The sequence below is a fragment of the Passer montanus genome, unplaced genomic scaffold (assembly GCF_014805655.1).
Source record: "Passer montanus isolate IOZ18808 unplaced genomic scaffold, ASM1480565v1 scaffold2, whole genome shotgun sequence".
NCBI lineage: Eukaryota > Metazoa > Chordata > Aves > Passeriformes > Passeridae > Passer > Passer montanus.
The window spans coordinates 7,272,585-7,295,489 of NW_024366591.1; the positions used below are offsets into that span (position 1 = coordinate 7,272,585).

The following is a 22,905-nucleotide window of genomic DNA, read 5'->3' on the forward strand; positions in this document are numbered from 1 at the left end:
TTCTATTAACCAGCACACATTTATCTATAAAGCGGTCTTTATTTAAGTTAAACAAATTTTCAAGGATGGTTTCCATCTATAAAATGAACAAGTACAAGCTCTGTACAGCAGACTTTTCAAACCAACTGAAAAAAACCAGTTTCCAAACTATGTTTTGAAAATCTGCAAAATAAACAGTATCACCATTCTTGTTCTGAAGACGTAAGAAAAGTTCTCAGGAGACTCCATCACAATTTGCTTCAAGGGCTCTTAATTTATCTTTCAAATGGATGAATTTCTTCAGCATTAAAAACCCCTAAAATCACAGTAAGTAACTTTGGCACACTGTCATGTAAACATAACAAAAGGATACCACTTCTTGTCTGTTCTCTCAAAGAAAAGCATACAGCTCCTATATTAAAACCCCTAATGCACAACATCCATGGGGAATTACTGGAAAGATATTCCTACTTTTTGAATATTGCAGTCATTAAAGACTAACACAATGGAATATGGATTTTTAAAATTTTCTTTTTACTAGCAATTCTGATTCAGAGATAAGAGGCAGGTCAATATTCAGAGTTGCAGCTTCTGATTTCAGTTAGTACCACGCTCAATCAGATGAAAGCTGTGAATTCAAATACCTCCACGGCTTAAGCTGAGTGGTTGGGTTTTTTAAACTTCCTTTTAAATTCTGTTTTCCAAAGCCTCAAACAAATGGTCTGCTACTGAGCTCATATTTCAGCATTTGTTTTCCAAAACATGAAGGCATCTATTGCTATGTTTATGAAATACGTTCTTCAAGTTCTTCAGCTGGGTTAAAAGGCTACAGGGAGAGACTGAAAGTTGAAAATAGTTTATCCACTGGCCTTTAAAACAGGCAAGTTTTGGAGAAAGTGGATTGTGGATAAGCAGAGGAAAAATAATTATTTATGAAAAAAGTCAGATGATGATGGATGGGTAAAACTGGACTTAAGGGCCCCATCCAGAAGGTGAGCAGGTAACTGCAGGTCATAACTTCGGACACACAAGGTATCCATGGGCACAGCGAGCAAAGCCACCTTGCCCATGAGAGTACCATCTCTACACCTGATGCATAGGTACAGGCAAGGGAAAATTTAAAAAGTCAGGAACTACTCTACTTCCAGGACAAAGAGGGGAACTGTACCAGCATACTACAGTACAGCAGATGTTTTTCATCTCCTTATGATCAACCCTTATATTTTCCCAAGATACATCTTTCCAAAACCACTTCCTGGCATTCCATGTCTGCACTAATTTGTGTCAATGCTGTCTCTCTTATTAATACTTTTTTACCTTCCTTCTCATTTTAAAAGCTCATTGAAGCATTTGTTTTAATAAAAAGTATATAGTCTATGCAAACATAAGAAAGGACAGGTCAAAGTTGGGGTTACCTTTGACAGCATCGTTTTATAAAAATTATATCAGCTGGACCAAAGCTGCAAAATGCACAAGTTCTATGGTTAAAAACACATAGGCTATGCAGGTATCCAGGCTGATTCCCAGAGTCAAGCCTGAATTCATTCAAAATCTACATTTAAAGAAACAAAATGGAAGAAAATTCCCTAGTAGTAGGTCTATAAATTAAGCAAGTGCAATTCAGAGATATTACATAGCTGCTCATCCTTGCAAATTAAAATTCAGATATTGTGCTGTTGCCAGTGGTGTATCAATTCTAACTTATTTCTACAACTCAAAAGGGGAGTTTGAGACAATTTTTTCCTCATTAGGGCCCAGAATAAAACTCTGCTGAATCAGTACACCTGCACAAAAGCTCTGTGCAGTTTATATAATTTTGTAACAAAGGAAGAAATATTTTAAAGACAAAGTACTACAGAAATGATTAACACAAATATAAAGTACAGGTTTAAAGTTATCCAGAGCACAGGTAATGAATTCCCAAGCTGGAATAAACAATCCAAGCAATCATCTGGGCAGATGCATTTACTTCCTCTGCTATTTTCTTTCTCTCCTGAGTTTCATGATCTCCAGCGAGGGTGAAGTGTTAAGAAGTAGATCCAGTTTGCAAAGCAAAAGCATCCAGTGTTAGCACGGACATCATACCCAGCAGCACAAAATCCGCACCCTCAGAGTTTCTCTCTCCTAGCACTCCGATCCAATTTCTGGTTATACATATGTCAATCACTTTGTTGATAATTATAGGATGATGAAAACTGATACAAATCATTGGGAGCTGACAATATATATACTTTCATATATTTATATTTAGAGTCCATCATAGAAAAGTTCATATTCAAATTACCAAATACACACAGGAGAGAAAAAAGAAACTTCAAAATGACACTTCTGGTTCTGGAAATGAAAATCATGACTTCTATTCCAATGGAGTTTTCAAATGACCTTCTCCTAGTAATTTTGCCCACCCTCCCTCCCACACTGTTCCCCACAGATGTTTCTTCAGATCCTTTTGTTTACAATACGTCAGTTGTTCCTAGAGTTAATTATCTGCTGTGCAAGTAGTAGCTGAAGACAGAAAGGAACAGTTGAAGTCTGCAGCACAATTCCTTCTTCCTGTGAAGTAATGCTCAGTGACATCTTTGCAGTGCTCCGAGTCCCCTGGATCCCTGGTGTCTGCTTCAGCACTCTACTTTCAGATAAAGGTGGAATACTGAGGTATATAAGTTCCGTGGAAAGTTTTAAGAAATACATCAGTAATTCAATCAAAACTTTGCCCAATGTTTTTCTGTTGAAACAGCATTTTGCTTATAAGTCCTTCTACTGCTGCAGATTAAGTGTGAACTTCCACTGCTGTGACAAAGAAGGATTGCAGATCTCAACGGTGAGACCACCATTTTTGGCATTTCGGCTGTCTAAACAGAGGTTGCTGCCAACGTGCCTCAGTTTAGAATTGCTTTCAATTTGTTCCCATTTCTGGAAGAGAAAATACAGTTATTAACCCGGAAAAGTAAGAAAAGAAAGAATTCTACATCATGTCCTTTGAAGTCTTCATAGGCTTCTCTGGCTTGTGCCTGGAAATGTGCACAAACTGGAATAATAGGAGCAGTTGAGATGATTCTTGAGTATGAGTATGTAAGTTCTGGCAAGCCTTGCCAGAACAGCTGTTCTTTCTGCTAACACTCTGCAAGACTCAGAATACACCAATGCATTTCCCTCTAGTTCAGAACTTCTCAAACACACAGTCTCACCCTCTTACCTGTGTGACAACTTTGGTCTGAAGAAAAAAAAAGAGAAAAATCCATCCACATACCACTACAATACTGAACATGGAGAAGCAAGAAGCACATTCACTATACACAGCTCTACAGAAATCCAGAAATTTGTCATACATCTTTAAATTCTGCAGAAGATAAGCAATCTGTGCCGTTAAAAGTTCTTTTCCAAGATTATGTCAAGGACAGAATAAATCCCAAATATAGGATTAAAAAAAAAGAGGGGGGGGTGGTTTCTCTTGTATGTCTACCATATTATGCCTGTAAACTTTATCAAGAAAATCTTGCTTCCTTAGTTTCCTCCTCCAAAGAGTGGCAAGAATATTCCTTCCTTCATCACTAAACAGTGTTTCAGTTACCTGTCTGCAAAAACAGATACAGAAGCAAGGAAGCTGGCAGATGATCAGAACTGATGACTAAGCAGAAAGAGATTGTTTTATGACTAGATCAAAAAGATGGTATGACTGTGCAAATGTGAATTTCCTCAGGCATGGGAAACAGACGAAGTTACAGTGCTGCATTGATACAAATGAATTTAAGGATTTCTAGTGCTGCTATAGCAGGCCACAACTGAAAAGGAGTGCCAAACCACATTCTTCTAGAGAAACAGCATAAATAATATTCAAACTTCACCAAGTGAGACCTTTCAAACAGACACTGTGGAATATACAAACTATTTCAGAAGACAGAGGAGGCAGTTAAACGCTGTTACACATCAGTGGGTGAAACCTTTACGTAAGGCCCTGTTGGGATAAAGCTTATTCTGCCCTTATGACATTAAGAATCGTAGCTTCACAAACACAAAACAGTAAAAGTAGAGCCTATAGAAGATATGACAGGTCACCAGTGCATTATTTGTTCACCATCCTTGTTTTCCCCACTGTTTGCAGAGCGCAATTATGACATACTAACCTGTCTGCTGTCGTTTTCCCTACAGCCCTGAAGTTTTATTAGTGAACCAGGAGCTCTGTCCACAACAGTAAGGCACAAATCCATGTGTTTCACTGACTTGTCCTTTGTTAAGGCCCATTCCTACAAAAAGGAAGAAACAAAAATGTACAAAATTGTGTATGTTAACACCTGCTACCACTGCCTATACAGCCCAACCTAAAATCCTGCAAATAGCTATGTACAGGCATTAGAACAGTTCATGGCTTCCCACAGAGCAGGAGATGAAAAGTCCACTTCAACCAGTAATTCCAATTGCTTCAGTGTCCCCCATCAGCTCAGGGCTGCGCTTGCTGTTTGCTCCCTCTGCTGGCTTTACACAGCTGCTGCGGGCAGTCACAGGGAGATACTCCTCCAAATGCTTATTTAGTTAGATGTTTATTTTTATATGTGTGTGTGTTTGTATTACACCTTTCCCTTTCTTCTATGTGGAAGGATTCCTACATTTGTAAATATATATATATATATATAATGATATACATAAAATCCCTAAAAGCTTGGTCTGCAGCACCACTGGCCACCCTGCCCACACACTGAACAAAGCACATGGACCACAGTGAGGAAACAGCAGTTCTTAATACAATAAAGACCACCAGAAAGCAATACACAAAAGGGATAGAGAGAATGTTCCCTCCCATCTAAGGCATGATATACAACAGAATCTCTGCTAAATGTATTTAAATATGCAACTCTTAAACAGAGAGCAAAGAGAAGCTGTTCTGTATGTACTGCTGCCCAGCTTGTTTGATCTCAGCATCTTTTCACACAGAGACTGATCTTGGACTGATGTTCAGACTCTCTCCATATGCCTCTCTCATTTCAAGTTTGGTCTCCAGCATCCACACTGGTCTCCATTTGTCTAACTATCCTTTGAGGAAAGAAGCCACTTGATTAAAGGCAGGCTAATGATCCAAATCATGCTTATAAACTACTTAAAATGGCATGATTAGCTTCTCTCAAGCAACTTAAGAGGATTTGGAGTTGTATAATACAAAACCTTAGACATACAGGGCAAAGCCTGTATGTTAAATAACATTTAAATGTTATTTTGCATGTAATAAGTATTTCAGAAATAAAATAAACGTATAATTACTTTGAAACTCAGCAGATTTAACAATTATTAAATCTCTTTAGGAAGAGATGCTCAGAACCCTGACAGAATTTGCAACCCAAGAGATTACAAGTAATCACAATCATATAGGTCCCAAGCCACTGGATGAGTACTGTATTCTGCAAGTGCCAGAATGATGACAACTGTGGAAAACAAAGCAAAGCCAGACAAATCTGTGTATCCCTTTATTTCTCCTCCAAACTCTTTAGCTGGTAACTTCTCCTTTTACACTCAGCATGTTAAACTCAGATGACAGCAAAATTACTTGCCTTCTCAGTTCTGTCCAGTTTGTAAGATGTCAACAAGAACCATTAATGTATAATAAAATATTAATAGCCACTTTTTTTAGCCTAAAGGAATTAAGCAAGTTCTTTTCAGAGCTTATCACAAATTACAAATGGCCCCAAACTGTTCCCTGGCAAGATTTATAATTGAAAATACTACCAGGGATGTAGCAAAACTTGCGTCTGAGAACCCTGCAGTCAGAGTTAGACCCTTGAAAACTATTGCTTTATACATCTTCACCCTTCCATCAAAAGGCTGTATGAGCCCCAGCCACAACAGAAATTATGCAAGAAGTTAATACTTTTAAAAGCCAAAGTACAGCTGCTTCATGAAAACTCCAAGCTCTGTTGCTGGAAACATCTACATTATGGCCCCTCATGTTACAAGACTCAGTGTATAGATACTTTCCTGCACAGATCAGTAACTATGACTATAATGGAGAAAATATGGAACAAGTTCCACTACACCAGAGGGGAAGAAAAATTACAAGCAGTGTATATGCTCAAGGCACAGGCTGGAAATTGGATAGCTTTATGCAAAAATCAGAATATCTGAGAAAATCTGTATCAAATCAGAAATTAAAAGTTAGTAGACAAACTAACCTGAAACCTTTCCCTTGAACTTAAGTATATTTTCCTTTACCTTTAGCTCTTTATCACAACCCTGCATATTTGCATATTGTCAAGCACACCACAAGCTATTCAGCCCTCTGGAGGTACACAACTAACCACTGAGTTCTACCAACCTGGAGGAGGGGAGAGCAGGGGAAAAGGGGGGTAGAAATCCCACTCTTACTTCAGTTTTGCATTTTAAGTTGTGTTGAACATAGGACAGAGTACACTCTTCAAGCTATAGAAGATTGCCAAAGCCTATAATGCCCTTAACTCCCTGAAAAACCTCCTGATAAGAATAAGGTGCAAAACACAAAGTACAGACCTAAAGACTGTGGTCTTTATCCCTCTCCTCCCATGCTGTTATTTCTTTTCAACCCAATACAAGTTCTACTTGGACAATAAACCTGGTTTTGACCCATTCTGCCTCTTAACCTGTCTGAATGTCTTCTCAAAGGTATTTGTTCAGAGCAAATGCATAGTGGTTTGTCAAGGTCAATACTACAGAAAAAACAACATACATAGAAAGAAGAGGGTCAGATTCAGGGGAAGGGTTTGGAAGAGAAACATAACTGTGTATCTACAAAGTATAGTAGATATATACTTAGAATTTTCTGCTATGTTGTGTATACTAAGTATACACAACATAGCAGAAAATGCTAAGATTTCTGCTCCAAGGCACTTGTGACACATCTGCCCTTTCTCCCAAAAACCCCACTGTGGTTTCTGAAATGATGAGGGTACTTTCATAAAGGTAATGGGAAAAGCCTCCACTGACAAATTCTCCTTAATGATAGGGAAAGGAGGCATTTCTCACATGTTGATTTGAATGAATTGCCACCATACATCTTCTAGGAAATGACTTCATTTTAGGTTTCATCTTATTTTAGGTTTTCCCCTTCTAATTTAAATTAGAGCAAACTTCTGACACTCATTCAAGAGTATTTTTTAATCGGTCAGCCTTCCATTTTAACAGCTGTACTTGACACATTAATATTATATTTGACTTAAAGTCAGGTTTAATCTGACAAGGATTTAGTGACAAAGCAGCACACAAAGCAGTGAGAACCTCTGTGTATTTCATGAATGATAACTAAGTCACAACTGCATAAATAGATTCTTCGAAATGATTAATGCTCTCATTTAAAGATCTGACACATTTACAATTAGTTTAGGAGTAGGATTAGAAAGAATTTGTTAAAATACTTCCCTTACTGTGAGTGAACATTTAGGCACTGCTGTTTTCTAGAAGAGCCAAATGGGGATTTATGACAGATTTTTTTTATACTCCACTATTGCAAACTGTAAATGACTAACAGTGCAGTACAGCAAAGCATTCTTTTATTTTGCTGATCTTAGGCCATATGCTTAATGCAACCCAAATATTTTCTTAAGTAAAAATCACCCCCAAAAAATCAAACACACCATTTCATTGAAAAAAGCTTTCTATGCAAGTACAAAACCCCTGGGAAGGAAGCTATGGCCTCTAGTGCAAAAGCACATATCAATAGTGACAAAGGAAGAGGATAATGTGATGCTCACTGAATGAATCTCTGGGCTCAGATTCTAATCCTGAAAATGCAAAATTATATTTGAGGGATAAGCTTTTTAGCCCATCTGTAACAACTGATGTGCTTCATCAGTTTGGATGATCTTTCTCTCACCAATACACAGTAATTGCTTGAGTTTAAAAGTTTAGTTTCACTTTTGTTCTTTTAAGACTTATTGTAGAAAGCAAAATTAATGGCATACAGACCTGGTTTCCCCCGGCATTATGACATTCATAAACTCCAACAACACCATCTGCAAAATGGCCCAAAGTGTCAAGGCAATTGGTACCCTGCTGCAAAGCCCCAAAGGCTATATCTTGATGATCAGGTACCCTAAAACAAAACCAGAAATATCTGCTTGATTCAGTTCGGGGTTTGTTTGGCAGGTTTTTCTTAGGGTTTATTTTTTTAAACTCCTTGTTTGTAAAAATACTCAGAATATTTTTAAGATGAGAGGTTAAGGATGAGTGATGACTATCATCTGAAAATGTCAATCATCTTTTGAGGGGAGGCAATTATCTAATCATGAATTGATCAAGCATGAGTAAATTTGCAAGCTTACCACACACACAGTACCAGAAGACTTGTACCAGAGAAGGAGGGTGAACATACCAACTTGCCACAAAAATCAAATTAAAGATGACTTTTCATTTAATGTGACTCAAAGCTTAATGTCATCAATTAGCTTGTCAAGTCCTTTTGTCTTTTCAGGCAACATAGCTTGTGGCAGAAATAGGACACTACCTGTTTCTTAGACTGTTTTTACTGAAATGCCAAAAAAGGGGTTAGGAATTCAAAATAAAAAAATCAAAGTTTTTCTGCTATCCATTTTCTAATGGCTGCACATAAAGTACACTCCTAGCATGGAAGCACCTAGGCAAGTCCATTCAGCACAGTGCAGTTGTGGGTAGAGCCCATGAGTTCACGTTGAACAGTAAAACAAGGCATATCAGAGCCTTTAAAAACTTCAGACTATAATATGAGTATAATAATTCAACCCAGCAGAATGAGCACATAAGGGATGACAGAACAAGACAACACTACATGTAAGTAATGCTTATGGGTAGCACACTTTCCAGGAGAGACATTTTTTCTCACAGATTAAACAAAACCAAATATCCTCCGGCACTCTTAAGAGAAAATAAAGGAAAACTTACTTCCTCAGTATCATCCTGGTTTGAGACTCATTACATTAGTATGTATGGTTTTGCACATGTTGCACTGGGGCTGTAATAGCTGGTGCTGCTTTTGCATCTCAAGCCTGTATGTCACTAGCAGTTACCTAGCACCACTGACATGAGGTGGCTCCAGGAAAGTATTCTTACAAGATACACACAGTACCTTACACCACTACACTACCAGTATTAGGCTGACAGGCTATTCAGACTAGTTAGTGGCCTCAGATCTGACCAACATACTTCTTAATGGCTTATTTAACCAAAATCTTTCTATCCTTTTAAGAAGTATTTCTCTTCAAGGAGTATCCTAGCTAATGAGAAATCATATTACAAAAACTGTTTGCACTGTCATCCCTCACTTCCCCCTTCTCAGCCCTTCCCAGAAGTCAGTGATTATTCAGTGACAAGAGAAAAGGAGACAAGCAGGAATAGGAGACTTAGCTTCACACAGCCTTAGACATCTACCCTTGTCTCCCACAAGGCCCTCGTCTGCTGAATGCCATCATTTGTACCACAACAAGATTCAGTCTCCTCACTTAACTAGACATGGGCTTAGCACAGGCAAAAGCTTTAAAGGGATGACAACAGGATACAGCAAATGTGCTTTTGAGCAGACGGCTTCTGTAGGAGACTAGCTTCAGGCTCAGGTAAGTTCAGTCCTTTGGACACTGTTCTCAAATATTGCAGCTGTAGTTGCCATAAGTAGAAAAAGCAGCTAACTATGGAAACAAGACTCTTTAGGAACAGAACTAATAAAAAAAGCAAATAAACCTGCATGAGGCATTGCATTCACAGAAAAAGTAAAACACATCCTTCACATCCAACGATGGAGGAAGAGAAACCAATTATTTCTGGGGAGGGCAAAAAAGAAAACTCCGTATAAACTCTGTTTTAGCCAAAACTCACCGTAACTCAGGATAAACATTTTCAAGATACCACTTAAAGGGTTTGCAGCTAAGTCTCTTTCTGAGTTCCATTCGGCTTTGAATACTAAAGAAAAAAAAAAGGAGTTTTCAGAGTCAGACTGTTGTCTTCATATATTTTATGGAATACACAGAAAACTCAAGAACAGTAGAAGTGTAGGAATATATGTTAAAGAGACAACATCAGATTAAGCATCGTTTTCACCTCAGAAGGTGTATGTCATGAAGAATAAACAAATAGGGCAAAGAAGCACTTGTGACTTACTTGCCATAAGGTACATTCCTGGCTGAAGGCACTGCTGCGTAATAGAAATTTTTATACTCATCCATCCAGACTTCTGCTGCTCTGCGTGTATTTCTAGGGACAATCATAAGAAACACATGGGTTATATTTTCTCTAGGTGCAATTAAACCATGCAATTTTTCTTCAGATTGATTTTAATCCTTCCCAGTACTACACAGTCAGTTACCTCGAGTCAGTCAGCAAACTCCCTATAAAAGACCCAAGTAATAGAAAACCATTAGAGTAAAATAACTGAAATCAATGCATTTATAATGAAATTTATATCTTTTCGGCACTCATCAATGCTTCAGGTTTTCATCCAGAATTTAACACACGTCTTTCAGTTCTTCCTGCAAACTTCATGGAATTTATTAGGTTGATGTTTGGTTGATCTTTTTATAAGAGTAAGGTGACAGAAGGCAAATTCAGTGAGTGTTCACCTGGATAAAGCAAGCTAATTGAAAACAAAAACCTTAACAACTAGCAATATTTTAAAAATGTCTTTTACATTTTTGAAAACAAATATGATAACACAGGCAAGATATTTTCACTCTTCACCGTATTCCTACCAGTAAAGCATTCAAAGCTCCAAAAAGACACAAGCTGTCAAAATACTTATGGCTATGAAACAAGTCTTCTGTAGCTGAGGTAAGAGGAAATGTTTTAAAATTTGAGAGAGATCAATTAGTCTAATACAAGTGGAAAAACCCCTAAGCCAAACATTTTACTTCTAATCAAACACATCTCTAACTAAAATACCTGTATTTATATAATTGGTGTCTTCAAATTTCCTTTTGGACTGCAACATGGTCCAATGGTTTTTTCCCTCCCCTGGTTTACATGTAAAAGTCATTTACTTGTACTGTTCACAATTTTATGCTTTGGAAAGTAAGTCTTATTTCACTTGCAACTGCCATGCTCTGAAGCTTATTTTACGTTTGGCAGAAAGTTCACCTAAAGCAACTGGAGTGAACTCAGCAAGCCAATAACTTCTTTAATATGATTTTCCAATTCAAAAGGCAAAATGTAATCAGGATTAAGGGAGGAGGCTTGCAGGTTACTGAGAAAAAAGGATGTGGAGAATAAAAATTTCACAAAACGACCGGAATAATTTTTTTGTTTGAGGACTGATGTTTTCTTGCAAAGATTCCTTTAATTTTTTGTAAGTAAAATCCTACTAGATTCAGATTAGAAGCTATGTGAATGTATCTTCACCTGCAGTCTCTCAGGCCTGTGTGAGTGTCAGTCACTCAGCCCCTCCTGTCTGCTCAGCAACCAGCTTGGCTGCCCACAAGCCAAACAGATTTTGGTGGTGAGAAAGGAACTACTTGGTTTACCAGGGTTTAATGACTCCAAAGGCACTTTCAAGGCCAGAACGCCTGCCTGTATCCCACTGGCCCATACTCATGGATGAAGAACAGCTCAGGCTTTGTGTGACTTGAATATGGGCACTGTGTGAATGCTGAGAACTGCCTGAACTGGTAAGGACCCAAAGAACTCAGGGTGCTGAGGAACACAGTATGGGGTGCACTTAATGTTGAGCCAGTTAATGAAACAGAGCACTGACAGATCAGAGGCAGCTTTACGTGGAGCAGACTGGGGCCTGAAAGCTCGCTGGAGTGCTGTGTTAAGGCAGCTCTGGTCACACAAATCCTGCTGGCCACAAGCTGTCCCTGCCCACATCACACAGCCAGGACACGGTGATGTGGTCTCCCCTCCCACGAAACAGGGCTCCCAGTCTACTCAAAACTACCAACCTGTTTGGGCTGCCAAAAGGCAGTGCATATTGACTAGCCAGCTAAAATAGAGGAGTCCAGAGCAAGCTGCCTACAGCCAAGAGACAGATGATGGCATAAGCCAACACATCCCACTTGCACCACCAGCACAGATTCCATGCCCCAAGCTTCTTGGCACCATGGTCCCACAGACATGTGTATTATAACACCTGTATTACAAGGATATCCTACTACCTAAGGTTTCTCATTCTCTCATTGCTAAAATTGCTTTTAAGGCATCCCATTATATTGGTTTGACATCCAAGAAAGCAATTTACAGCACAAGAAAAGCAGTATCTTGGCAACACCCCAAAGATGGAAAAGCTGCAGGAGTGGGAAAACTGTGCAGTATATTCATGCATTTATTCACTTTTATTAACCATGCTCCTTGTTAGGACACTGCCATTTCAAAACCTCATTAAACTACACCAGTTGCATCCTAAGCATACATAATGCAGTTTAAAAGGTAAAGCTTTCAACCCTCCTGATGCACACTATAAATGCTGGAACAGAGATGTAATGTACTGAGGACTTTTCGTTGCTAGCTTTTGTTTTCACATAAGTACTATTATTCATTTTTCACTGTAGCATAAAATATACATCTCAAATAATGGGGAAAAAATACTAGAGTGCCTACTATACTGAAAAAAACCAGGACAGTGACTTTATTTTAGCAGATATTAAATGCATTAAAGTCACCTTGGTGGCATAACCATCATGCAAGGGAAGAGCTACACCCTAAGGAGATTCCTCAGTCTGAAGTGAATCACGAGTCCAAAAATATCAGCAGCTTAGTACATTATTATGAATTTAAGTACATCTGCACTCTGTGTTGCTTCATGTTAAACAGAGTTTGGGCTCCATATCCCTTCAAGTGTAAATAAACAATTTTATTTCCAGCTCTTAGCCCACAGAATCTTTAGCCAAGACTTGCACTTCTCCACCCCCTGAACATCAAGTTCAAGTCTCTAAACCAAAATCTACACTGATTCTTCAGCTACAACTGATACAGCCTTGATCAAAATGCCCTCAGTACATTCATGCAGTACTTTCATCTATATTAAGTCATAACCACTTATGAACATGTTGTTCATAGCACTTTATAGAAGAAAAACTGAGAAGACAGCTCAGTATTTCAGCTACTGCTATGCATGGGTACCAACAGGAAAATTAACAGGCATATTAATCTAAGCATTTAAAACTGCAACTTCTTAGGTCTATAGAAAATTTTTAAACATATCATAGGAAAAGCAAGTATTACAGAGAACCAAGTTGCCAACAGACTGGCATAAATACTGAAATCTATCTCTGTAATCATTTGTGTCTCACATGCAATCATGTATTAATGAAAGGCAAGCAAAGCATATTCCTAACTTAGTGTATTCTGGCTTTTAGTAAACAATAAAACTGTTTCTACACAATGAAGTTTTATGACAGTTTTGAAAATAAAGCCTTCCTTAAAATCAAATACACACAATATTGATGAAATGTCAAGCCAAGCATTTCCTTATTTTCCAGATTTTCAGTCTGTGTCCACCAGAATTTTCCCTCTCTAAGCTCACAGGTTCTTCTCTCAACCTACATCTCCGACTCAGTCATGAGTTTCTCTTTAATTAATATTTTACCATGATAGATAATATTGCAAATTTTTCTACAGCCAAGATCCCTAAAATAAAATTACTGCCACCTGCTGACCATCTGAGGAAATCCAAACCCTTGCTATTCAGCACTCACCTTGCAAACACAGTACCACTCCCGCCAGGAAAGGTGTAAGGATGCTGTTTGCGGAACACATGACCCACTCTGCTGCAAGGGATGATTTCTAGGCTCCCACCACATTGCCAGACTCTGAATGAGATCTCTGAAATAAAAACAGGAACAAAAGACCAACATCATAAAATACTGTTATCTGGTATTATACTTACAGAGAAGACTTTTAGTGATTGTTGTTGAGAAGATCAAGCAAGACAGTTTTTAAAATAAATTCTAGCATAGACAAAGACATAGCTAATCATTTATGATTCTGCAAGCTCAGCAGAAATAAACATACTATCTTGGAAGCAAAATGTGTATCTTCTCTTATCTGAATTTACCAGTGTTGCCCAAATCCATAAATCCTGCTGCAATTTGCCAATGAGTTAGGTATATCTGCTTTATCTCAGCAGCAAACAATAGTAGGTACATTTAACAAATAAATTAGTGACCTAGTTTATAACAAAAATTTTCAGCTGAAAATACAATAACTGAAGATAAGTGAAATCAAGGCAAACTAAAATAACCAATAGAGTTACTACAACTGGTAAAAAACACTCTCAAACAATGGAAGGAATTATATCAAGTCAATGTTGACTTGAGGATAGACAAATAAAAACATAACTTCTGTAAATTAAAGGTTATGGAAAGTACACCTCTAAGCCAAACTAGTGATCTGAGCCAGCTAGTGATGACACAAAGGTCTAAAACTTTTCTCAACTTCAATTTCTGATGGCAGAAGTCACCTGGAGAAATAACTTTTCCACATTAATTCCAAGTCAGTGCAATAAGAAGGGTGCTTCCAGCAGCACTATTTGAATTTTGATGATTCCCTCTTTAGTCCAATGGCTGCTACCAGATAGCCTTAGTTTCAAACCTCTTCATAACCATTCACTGTCTTTACATAGGTTAAAAAAAAAAGGCAGCTCTAAATTACAGTCAGTGTCTATCGCTTATGACAAACTAAGTGGCATGCCTTCTTCCTTCAGAAGGCCCCCTCTTCATACACAGAAGTAATAACACCAGAATTACTTGAAAAATTAAACACGAAAAAACCAGAACAAACATAAAACCCCACAACCACAACTTAGAGAAGATGTCATCTTCATTGCACGTCCAGGGAAAAAATAGAAAAAATTAAAAGTAAATAAAAAGAGATGCTGTGATTTCAGCTGTTGACAGTACAGGTTAACTGCCTTTCTTCTTGAGGGCTATATTCATGAATCCTAGACAGTCAACATAGTTCAAGCTATAGATAGATCATACTCCAAAAACACGAATGATAACATGGTCTTTGACAGTATTCATGTAAGACAACAGGCAAAACTAATTTTTAATTTTTGTACACCTTCCAGCACCTTAGATTGTAAAGAATCTCAAAAAAAAAGTGAACATTATACAAAATACCTCAGTGGGAAACAGAACAAAGGACTAGAATATAGGGAGAAGCAAACAAATAATTTGCACCAACATGGCTTCTAAAGCCTGCATGGAAAAAGAAATATACAGCAACTAAAACTCAAAACAATCCCACAAACTGCTTTAAGACATCTCTTTTGTTATACTCAAACAGCAGGAAATGTTACTTACAGAAGCAAGTTCAATGGACATTGTTTTTAAATGAAAAGGCATAAGCAGCACATCAAAAATTCTTTATGAGATCAAGTTACATTCCTGTAACGGATTCGTTCTTTTTATTAGAGTGTGTCATCAATACAGAAGACAAAGAATGTCTTACTTATTCCCTGATTTTAGGAAAACTAGTAAGAAAAGTGAAACCTTTTCATGGTTCACCCAGTTCTCTGGTGTACTCCAATTCTCCTAAACTTATCAGAAAGCATCATAAACATACTGAGAATTGAAGTTTCTGAGTTGGAGAAGAGACTGAACTAATCTCAATCCACTTTTTGTACAGCACACATACATTACCAGTTACATTTAGCAGCAGTCTGAGAATGTACCTATCTTCGTGGTAATTTGGGCAATTTAGAGAAAATACTGCAGGCTCATCTTAAAATTTGTCAAATTGATACTGACATGTGAACAAAACCTCATAACAGCTGCTCTGTACATGCTTGAAGGAAAAACTCTAGCTTTTATAAACGAATATGATGTGCATTTTTTTGTGAATTATTTTGCTAGTCCATTTAGCATTTATTTGCATGTAACACCAAGCCCCTGATGTAGAGCTATAATTGAGAGTAAAGAGGCCCAACAAGTGTGCACGTTGAATTTTAAACTGCACATCACAGATTTCCAGTTATCTGGTGCATGTGTCATTTAATGCCAATTAAATCATATGCCATGTGATTTTTACTCATCTTCAATTAGTCCAACAACTAGGAAGAAACCATTAGCTGCCTTCTGCCTCCTTTTCAGGCACCCCTAAGTCTCCATCTTTTTCTTCCCATGGAGAGGGAGGAACTGAATACAGCAGGAACAACATAAACATCTCTTGGTATCCTTGAGAGAGGAGCTGTTGCTTGTGCCCTTTCCTGCTATCAAGGCCTCAATTACCAAAGCATAAAAGTAGTTGCTAAGTGTTCAGAAAAAAAGTCAGTAGCTCAAGAACACACTTGTAACTAATCAAATATTTAAGTGCTTGAGTGGCAAAAGTGATTTTCAAAGTGAAAAGAGTATTGCTGCATTAAATTTATCCAATGACTTTCCAGGACATGTAAAGAATTATTATGTTTACATAAATATAGTTTAGCAATACACAGCCAAAATAGCAAGACAACAGAAACATGAAATGTAACTGCTCAAAATACCCATAGGGTTTCTTTGAGTACTGCACAGGACAGTCAGAGACAGGACTGTAGGAACGCCAGCTCCAACTTTTCAGCGTGTTACAGCAGCATTAAACATCTCGTTACCATGTCTCCACACAGCAGACATCTCCTTGTGGGCCAAGCATATGCTTAATGCATATGCAGATTTCAGTAACTCAGAATACTCGTGGGTTTTTACAAGTTCAAGTATTTCAGGATTTTGCAGCTAGCATGTGCAGAAGAGAAGCTTCTATGCTTAGAAGCATTCCTAAAACACACTATTTGGAATGTCTGAGATGTATCTCTACCCCAAAAAACTCAAGTAATGACAAACAGGAATTCTTGAGGAGGTGTAAAATTCTGTTCTGTTCAAATATTTCTTGTTTTAAAACAAGTATACTGGCGTTAACTGGAGAAAACATTTGTATAATGCATAATGCAAATAGCCAGAAAAACCTACTAATGCCAGATTGAACCACCAAGTCAAAGGAGAATGGCTAAAGCACAAGTTGCCTAAATCTCACTCATGTCAACATCTGAAAATAAAGACTTAAAGAAAAAATGCCTTTTCAACCATTAATATCACATAGGGCTAAAGAAGGGGTATAGAAGTACAAAATTCACTTAGTTTAGATGCCAGGCAGAATAGTACTGGCAAAGTTCAGAAGCAGATAATTCTTCAGTCAGCTAATTGATTTATTAAGGTGTATGTAATAACATTGAATTCATTCTCCTTCATTCCATTTTTCATTATTAAATTAAGCTACATCTTAAAAACATACCTTCGACTGTCAGCATTAAACATTATTATATTTAATTGCCTATCTACAGCCTGCAATTTTTTACCAACCGATTTCCATTACAAAAAAGTCACTGCTCAATGAGCTAATACTTTTATTCCCTCATATTTAGCATATAATTTTTCATTTGTTCTAATTCTTTCATTGAAATAAACATTTTGGATTTTGCCAATAAAGTGTATGGAATTTAAGTGCTGGTTTTAAGACTCTTTGCATAAAATCAGGAAAACCATGACTCCTTGACAGTAAAGGAAATTATGAAACCTGTTGTCTTTCAAGGTTGATCAGACTTATGGTATTGTATTATTTGTAGTAATACAAGTAATATTTGTAAATAATATTGTATTTACCATACCTAGGTTTTCTCCACCCCAAACATCCATCATCATGTCGTATTTCCCTAGTTCTTCAAAATAAGATTTGTCCATCACAAATAATCCACCAGCTATCATGGGTGTCCTAAAGAAACAAAAATTAAATTAGTTACAGAACCATGAACACGGGGGTAACTATTATTTGTACACCAAGATTAATACCTTCTTGAAAAAACTGGCAGTGTTTTTGAATGCAACTTATTTTCTATCACTTCAAATGTTGTCTCCACACGTTCCTGTGGCACATTTCTATGGCCATGACCACCTTCTCAGGCAGCTTCCAAATCTCCATTTGGCACACAAGTCACTTACTTAAAGGATGGCAATTTGTGTCAGCAATAAAACATTAAAACTGATGCTGTATTTTTAGCCCTCAAAACACACCAACTTTAAACAGTGACATCTATTTTTTTTCTTAAGGGTAAACAATTAACCAGTGTGTTTTAAACTATTTTTAAATGCCATTTATTTCTGAGAATCTCATAATGCTCCATATACATGAATGAAATTTCAATTTTGATGTAAGATATAGTGAAGATATTTCAGATGCAAAGAAGATGATTTTTAATTTTGCTTAATTGTAAACTACAATCTATTTGAGAAATGGTGGTATAGACATACTTTATGGGAGCAACTGGATTTCCTTGTCGCGCTCTTCTTTGCTCTGGTGTCATGTAATCCCACTTGAATACAAGATTCCAGTCAAAGCCTTCAAGAAGAAAAGTAGGATGTTAAAATTACTGTGGTCATCATTCAACTTGTAGTAACAATGTTCACTAAAAACATCAGGAACTGTAATTAAAATGAAAAATTTTAACTTGTGCAAAATTCGGGGGAGGAAAAAAACAAAAAGGAGTCCAGATGAAAGGTAAAGAAAAAAGAGTAAATCTCAACCACCAAATAACTTCGGATCTCTTGTCTTCATCTATTTCACAAAGTGGGAAACCCAAGTGGCTTGCTTACATTAAATAAGATCATATGATAATTTTCCGGCCATTACAAATGCTCCCAACAATCTTTACTGAATAACTGCATTTCCAGTCTTTCGCAGTGATCTCATACTTACATTTACATAGGCTTTATACAGTACTCTTGGAGGTACTCTAACAGCAAGAACTCTCCATCATGAGAGTCACAACAAGTTATGTATGTTCCACTTATCTTGTGAACATTCATTTAACTTCGTACTTTAAAAACATTGTGTTTTTAAATGCATCATTATTTAAACCAGAGGCAAGTGCTAGAGCACCAAAATCTTACTTTCCTCATGCATATACATGTAAGTGTGAACACATAATAACAACTGGTCTGGGCCTATCATGAGTTAAGCACAGAAGTACAAAGATCACTAGAACAAACAAGATCAATAGGTCACCTAGCAGCTTTCTACATTAGAGCCATTAAATTACCTTTTTTAGGCAAAGATACAGAGCTGGTATAGGACAAACTTCCTATAGGAAACACTTTTATAACAGTTTTTGTGGTGGGTATGCTCATAATCATGAACATTTATTTCAAAATTGCATAAGACCCATAGCCATCTCCCAGTACACCTAGCAAATCAGCCTTGTACACTCTATCTGCTGCCAAACACATTTAGATCCTATGAGGTCATGTAATGAATGATTTCCAGATTTCTGGTGCACAGATGTCAATAGTTTTCATTCTCCAGTATAAAGATAAAGGAATTACTTTGTGGAGAAGTGGAGAAAAAAGCTAATGTAAATAGACAACAGTTACAGCCCTACAAACTGCCTGTCTGCATCCATAAAGGTGTATAGCAATGACTGATGTAGGAAGCTAAAGATTCCGCAGTTTTCACTTTAACTCAAGAGATACTTATCACACACAATACAGAAATTACCCTGAACAGTCTTTACAGCATGCATGGCAGCTCCTTCTCTCCACGTTTGTGCATTTCATGAAGCACTGCACTGTAAAAATGAAAGACTGTCAAACTACTCCAAAACTCCAAGTAGAAAAACTGAAAAATGGCTACAACCCACAGTACTGCAAAGCCTTGAGCAGGAAGAGTAAAATGAGTTCCAATAATTCCATGCAATTAAAAAGCCACATTTCATCCTAGATAGCCAGCAAAATTACTTGCATCTGGGAGAAGCTGAAAAATGCTCTGTCCTCCAGCAGCAGCAGCAGCGAGAGAGACAGTTACTGTGTACTGCAGTGAACACAAGGGGTCTCTTTTGGAACACAGCACTCTTACAAACTGAACAAGTGTATAAAGTCTCTACCCATTCAAAACTGCCTTCCCGTCTCCATTTTCACGGACTCTGGGAAAAATCTGCACTCAATGAGATAGTATCAGCAATTCTGTAAAAGGAGTATTTTTAAACACAGTGCATATCCAGTATGAAACTCTATCCAGTGTAAACTGCATCACAGGCATACTCTAAATTATTAGCTCTCAGTTAACTACAGCTTGTTCCAGTAATTGTGGTGTTTCTCAGGGTGGCATAAACACCCTGGTTCAGAAACACCCCCCTCAAAAAACAAAACAAAACAAAAAAACAACAAAAAAAAAAAAAAAAAAAAAAAAAAAAAAACCAAACAAAAAAAAAAAAAAAAACCCAACCACATAAAGAACCTCTAACATGAAATGCATGGATTTAGTTTTGGCCAGACTTGGGAATTACTTTGGACTTGTCCACTTAGAAAAAAAGTGTGTACCATTTGCTAGGTTGCTTGTCTTGGGTGATTAAGTCCTTTCAAGACAGACCAGGCACAAATGCTGTCCCAGCTGTTTCAACTCTCCATGCTTCAGCCACACAGACCCTGTACCTAAGGTTGAAAGCATAGTTCGGTTTCCATGTTTAGACTTGGCCCCAGTGAAAGCGTCCTGTGGTGCCAAATGCTGTAGTGCCTCTAACATGGCAATCTGTCTTTTGGGAACTGACAAGAAATATATTATTTATATTTCAAATGACCCTCAAATAGCTTGGCACACTAGTATGGGCAAAATTTCCATTAAGATCAAAAAGAGACAGTTTCTCCCTCTTCAATCAGAAACACGTAGGATTCATGCACCTTAAAAAATGAAAAGCCCAATCTCTTATCGTGTACAAAAGGAAAAAATGAGTAGTAAAAAATGGATAAATGAATTAATTAGGTAACACAGATCCAAAGATAAAGCGTGAAGGGCAGTAGTAAGTGAAACAATCTCTCAATCCTCTCCCACTAAACTTGGGAAGAATTGAGCATGAACCCAGCAGCCACCAATCTAAGGCGCCAAAGAAAGAATTCCTTCTCCTGCAGACAACAATAAAAGCCGCACAATGGTATAGGGATTTCTGTAGTTAATATTTAATGAATAGATCGGGTAAGGGCCTTAAGGTTTAATAATGCTGGCACATACAATAACACAGCACTGTACATTAGCACACTGAATATATGCACCATAGGTGTAATTTCAAAACATTAATTAAAAGGATATAGAACCTCTCACCTCCAGATCGCTGGTGAACTTGTAGCATATGCAACATTATGCAAATAGTGCTTTTATTTTAGTTCACTGCAGCAACCTAGGTGACCAGTCAGAGACCAGAATCTAAAATAATAGATTGGAAACTGGTTTTTTCCATTAAGAAAAAGATAGGACACCGTGAGAACAGATTTCTAATTTTTATATTGTGGCTCACTTTACACCTTTTATGCAGACAGTTCTGTTTCCAGAGTTGTGGGAACAATTATTTACAAATAATAGTTAAAAAGAAAGGTAAGTGGGTAGAGAACAGCTATTTTAAATATTACATTCTTGTTAGCACTGAAAAGTTTTAAAGATCTGTAATAAGTAAGAAGTTTAGCATGTAGTTGCCCTCTCCCTCTTTGAGAAAGAAGATAATTTTTTTATTTATTCTTATTTAGGGCTTCAAAAGTCTTCTTGCTATTTGCTGTCAATACTTTACACTACCTAGACATATTGAAATTGTAGCATCTCAGTTTAATGGGGGAATGGCAAAGGTATAAACTCTACAAATTTTCATGGTCACATGTGAGTGTTTTCACAATTACAGATCATGGCTAACAAACATTTATTTATTTTAAACACATTCCAAAGCCTTCTGCTTATTCAGAAGAGTTTAATATTTTAAGCAAACCAGCATCTTGAAAAAAACCTCATAGACACTGCATTGTTGATGGGCTTCTGAACTAGTGAGCAATTAAAGCCTGTGTTATCTAAAAAGAGAACCATAAGCTCTGGCTATTAGCTTTTTCTGACACATTTACACAACCCTACAAACCTTGGAGGAAGTCTTGCATATTGGTAAAAGGCAGCATAAACTTATAAGAATTAGTATAATAAAGATGAACTTTTAAAGCAGAGAACACTAAGGCCAATTAAAATCCAAGCCAAGAAGCAAGTGACCTATGGAACTTGAAACTAGATCTAGGAAAGGGAAGAACAGTATGTTAATTGCCCATTCCACAACTGCAGTGATTATGAGCTTTGATTCTTGATGGGTTTTTTTAAAGTCTGTATTCCAGTACAGGTACATACCGCCTTTTAAATCAGCTGACGCCCCCACATACTGGAAGTTGTCCATATTAATTACATCAATAATAGGAGACACAACTCTGGTCTTGTCCTAAAATAAATGTTAGAAAGTAATATTGAAATAATGAAATCAATATATAAAGATTCAGGCAGGATGTGAAGTTGAACAGTTCAGCAGGATTTCATTAGCATGTCTCCCCAGCTCTCCCCCTACTTCCAAAGAGCCCGTGCTGTGAATAGCACTGCTCAGCACTGCTTCAGAGAGCAGAAACCATAGGGTGTGACTGGAAATCCTCTTTCTATTCTAGGCTACTTTTATTCAGTAATCCCCCTTGTCTGACTTGCTCTTGAAGAAGGCAGCAAACCTGTGGTTCTAAAGGCAGCCAAACAAACAGCCCTTCCATTTTTACTTTTAAACCCAATGCAAAGAACAGCATCCAGACAATTCATATTTTTCACAGCAAGTCTCCAGCCACATAGTGGACTACAGTCTTATTACTGCAACCTTTAAGGGACACTTAGGCCTTTCTGCAATCAGAAGGGTCTTAGGTTAATGCCAATCCATTTCGCACTAGAAGAATCACACTTCAATAACAGATACTCAGATAGGAGAGAGAACCTAAAAAGCACTTCAGACTCATGGATACTCGTGGATTAATCTCCAGCAGCCAAGATTCCAGTGGTACAGATAACCACAGTCCTCTATCCAGCCATGGTCTTGTATACTATTCTGAGCAATGTTAATTATTTTAGCTGATGTTTTTGCCAAAATAGTTTAGGAACAAAAATCTTTCCAACAACTCCACATGCATTATCCAGCAGAATCACAAGACCTCAGTGTTC

General features: G+C 37.4%; 1 protein-coding gene across 1 annotated transcript in view; it reads right to left on the reverse strand.

Moving 5' to 3' along the window:
* GALNT2 (polypeptide N-acetylgalactosaminyltransferase 2) overlaps positions 1-22,905 on the reverse strand; it is a 90,497-nt gene continuing 67,592 nt past the window's right edge. The window contains exons 8-16 of the mRNA XM_039707523.1: positions 22,066-22,153; positions 18,174-18,261; positions 17,534-17,637; positions 13,590-13,716; positions 10,063-10,155; positions 9,781-9,864; positions 7,903-8,029; positions 4,104-4,223; positions 1-2,892 (exon numbers count right to left, since the gene is read on the reverse strand). Of these exons, the coding sequence (XP_039563457.1) occupies positions 2,737-2,892; positions 4,104-4,223; positions 7,903-8,029; positions 9,781-9,864; positions 10,063-10,155; positions 13,590-13,716; positions 17,534-17,637; positions 18,174-18,261; positions 22,066-22,153 (987 nt within the window). The 3' untranslated portion in view covers positions 1-2,736. The remainder of the gene's footprint in view (positions 2,893-4,103; positions 4,224-7,902; positions 8,030-9,780; positions 9,865-10,062; positions 10,156-13,589; positions 13,717-17,533; positions 17,638-18,173; positions 18,262-22,065; positions 22,154-22,905) is intronic.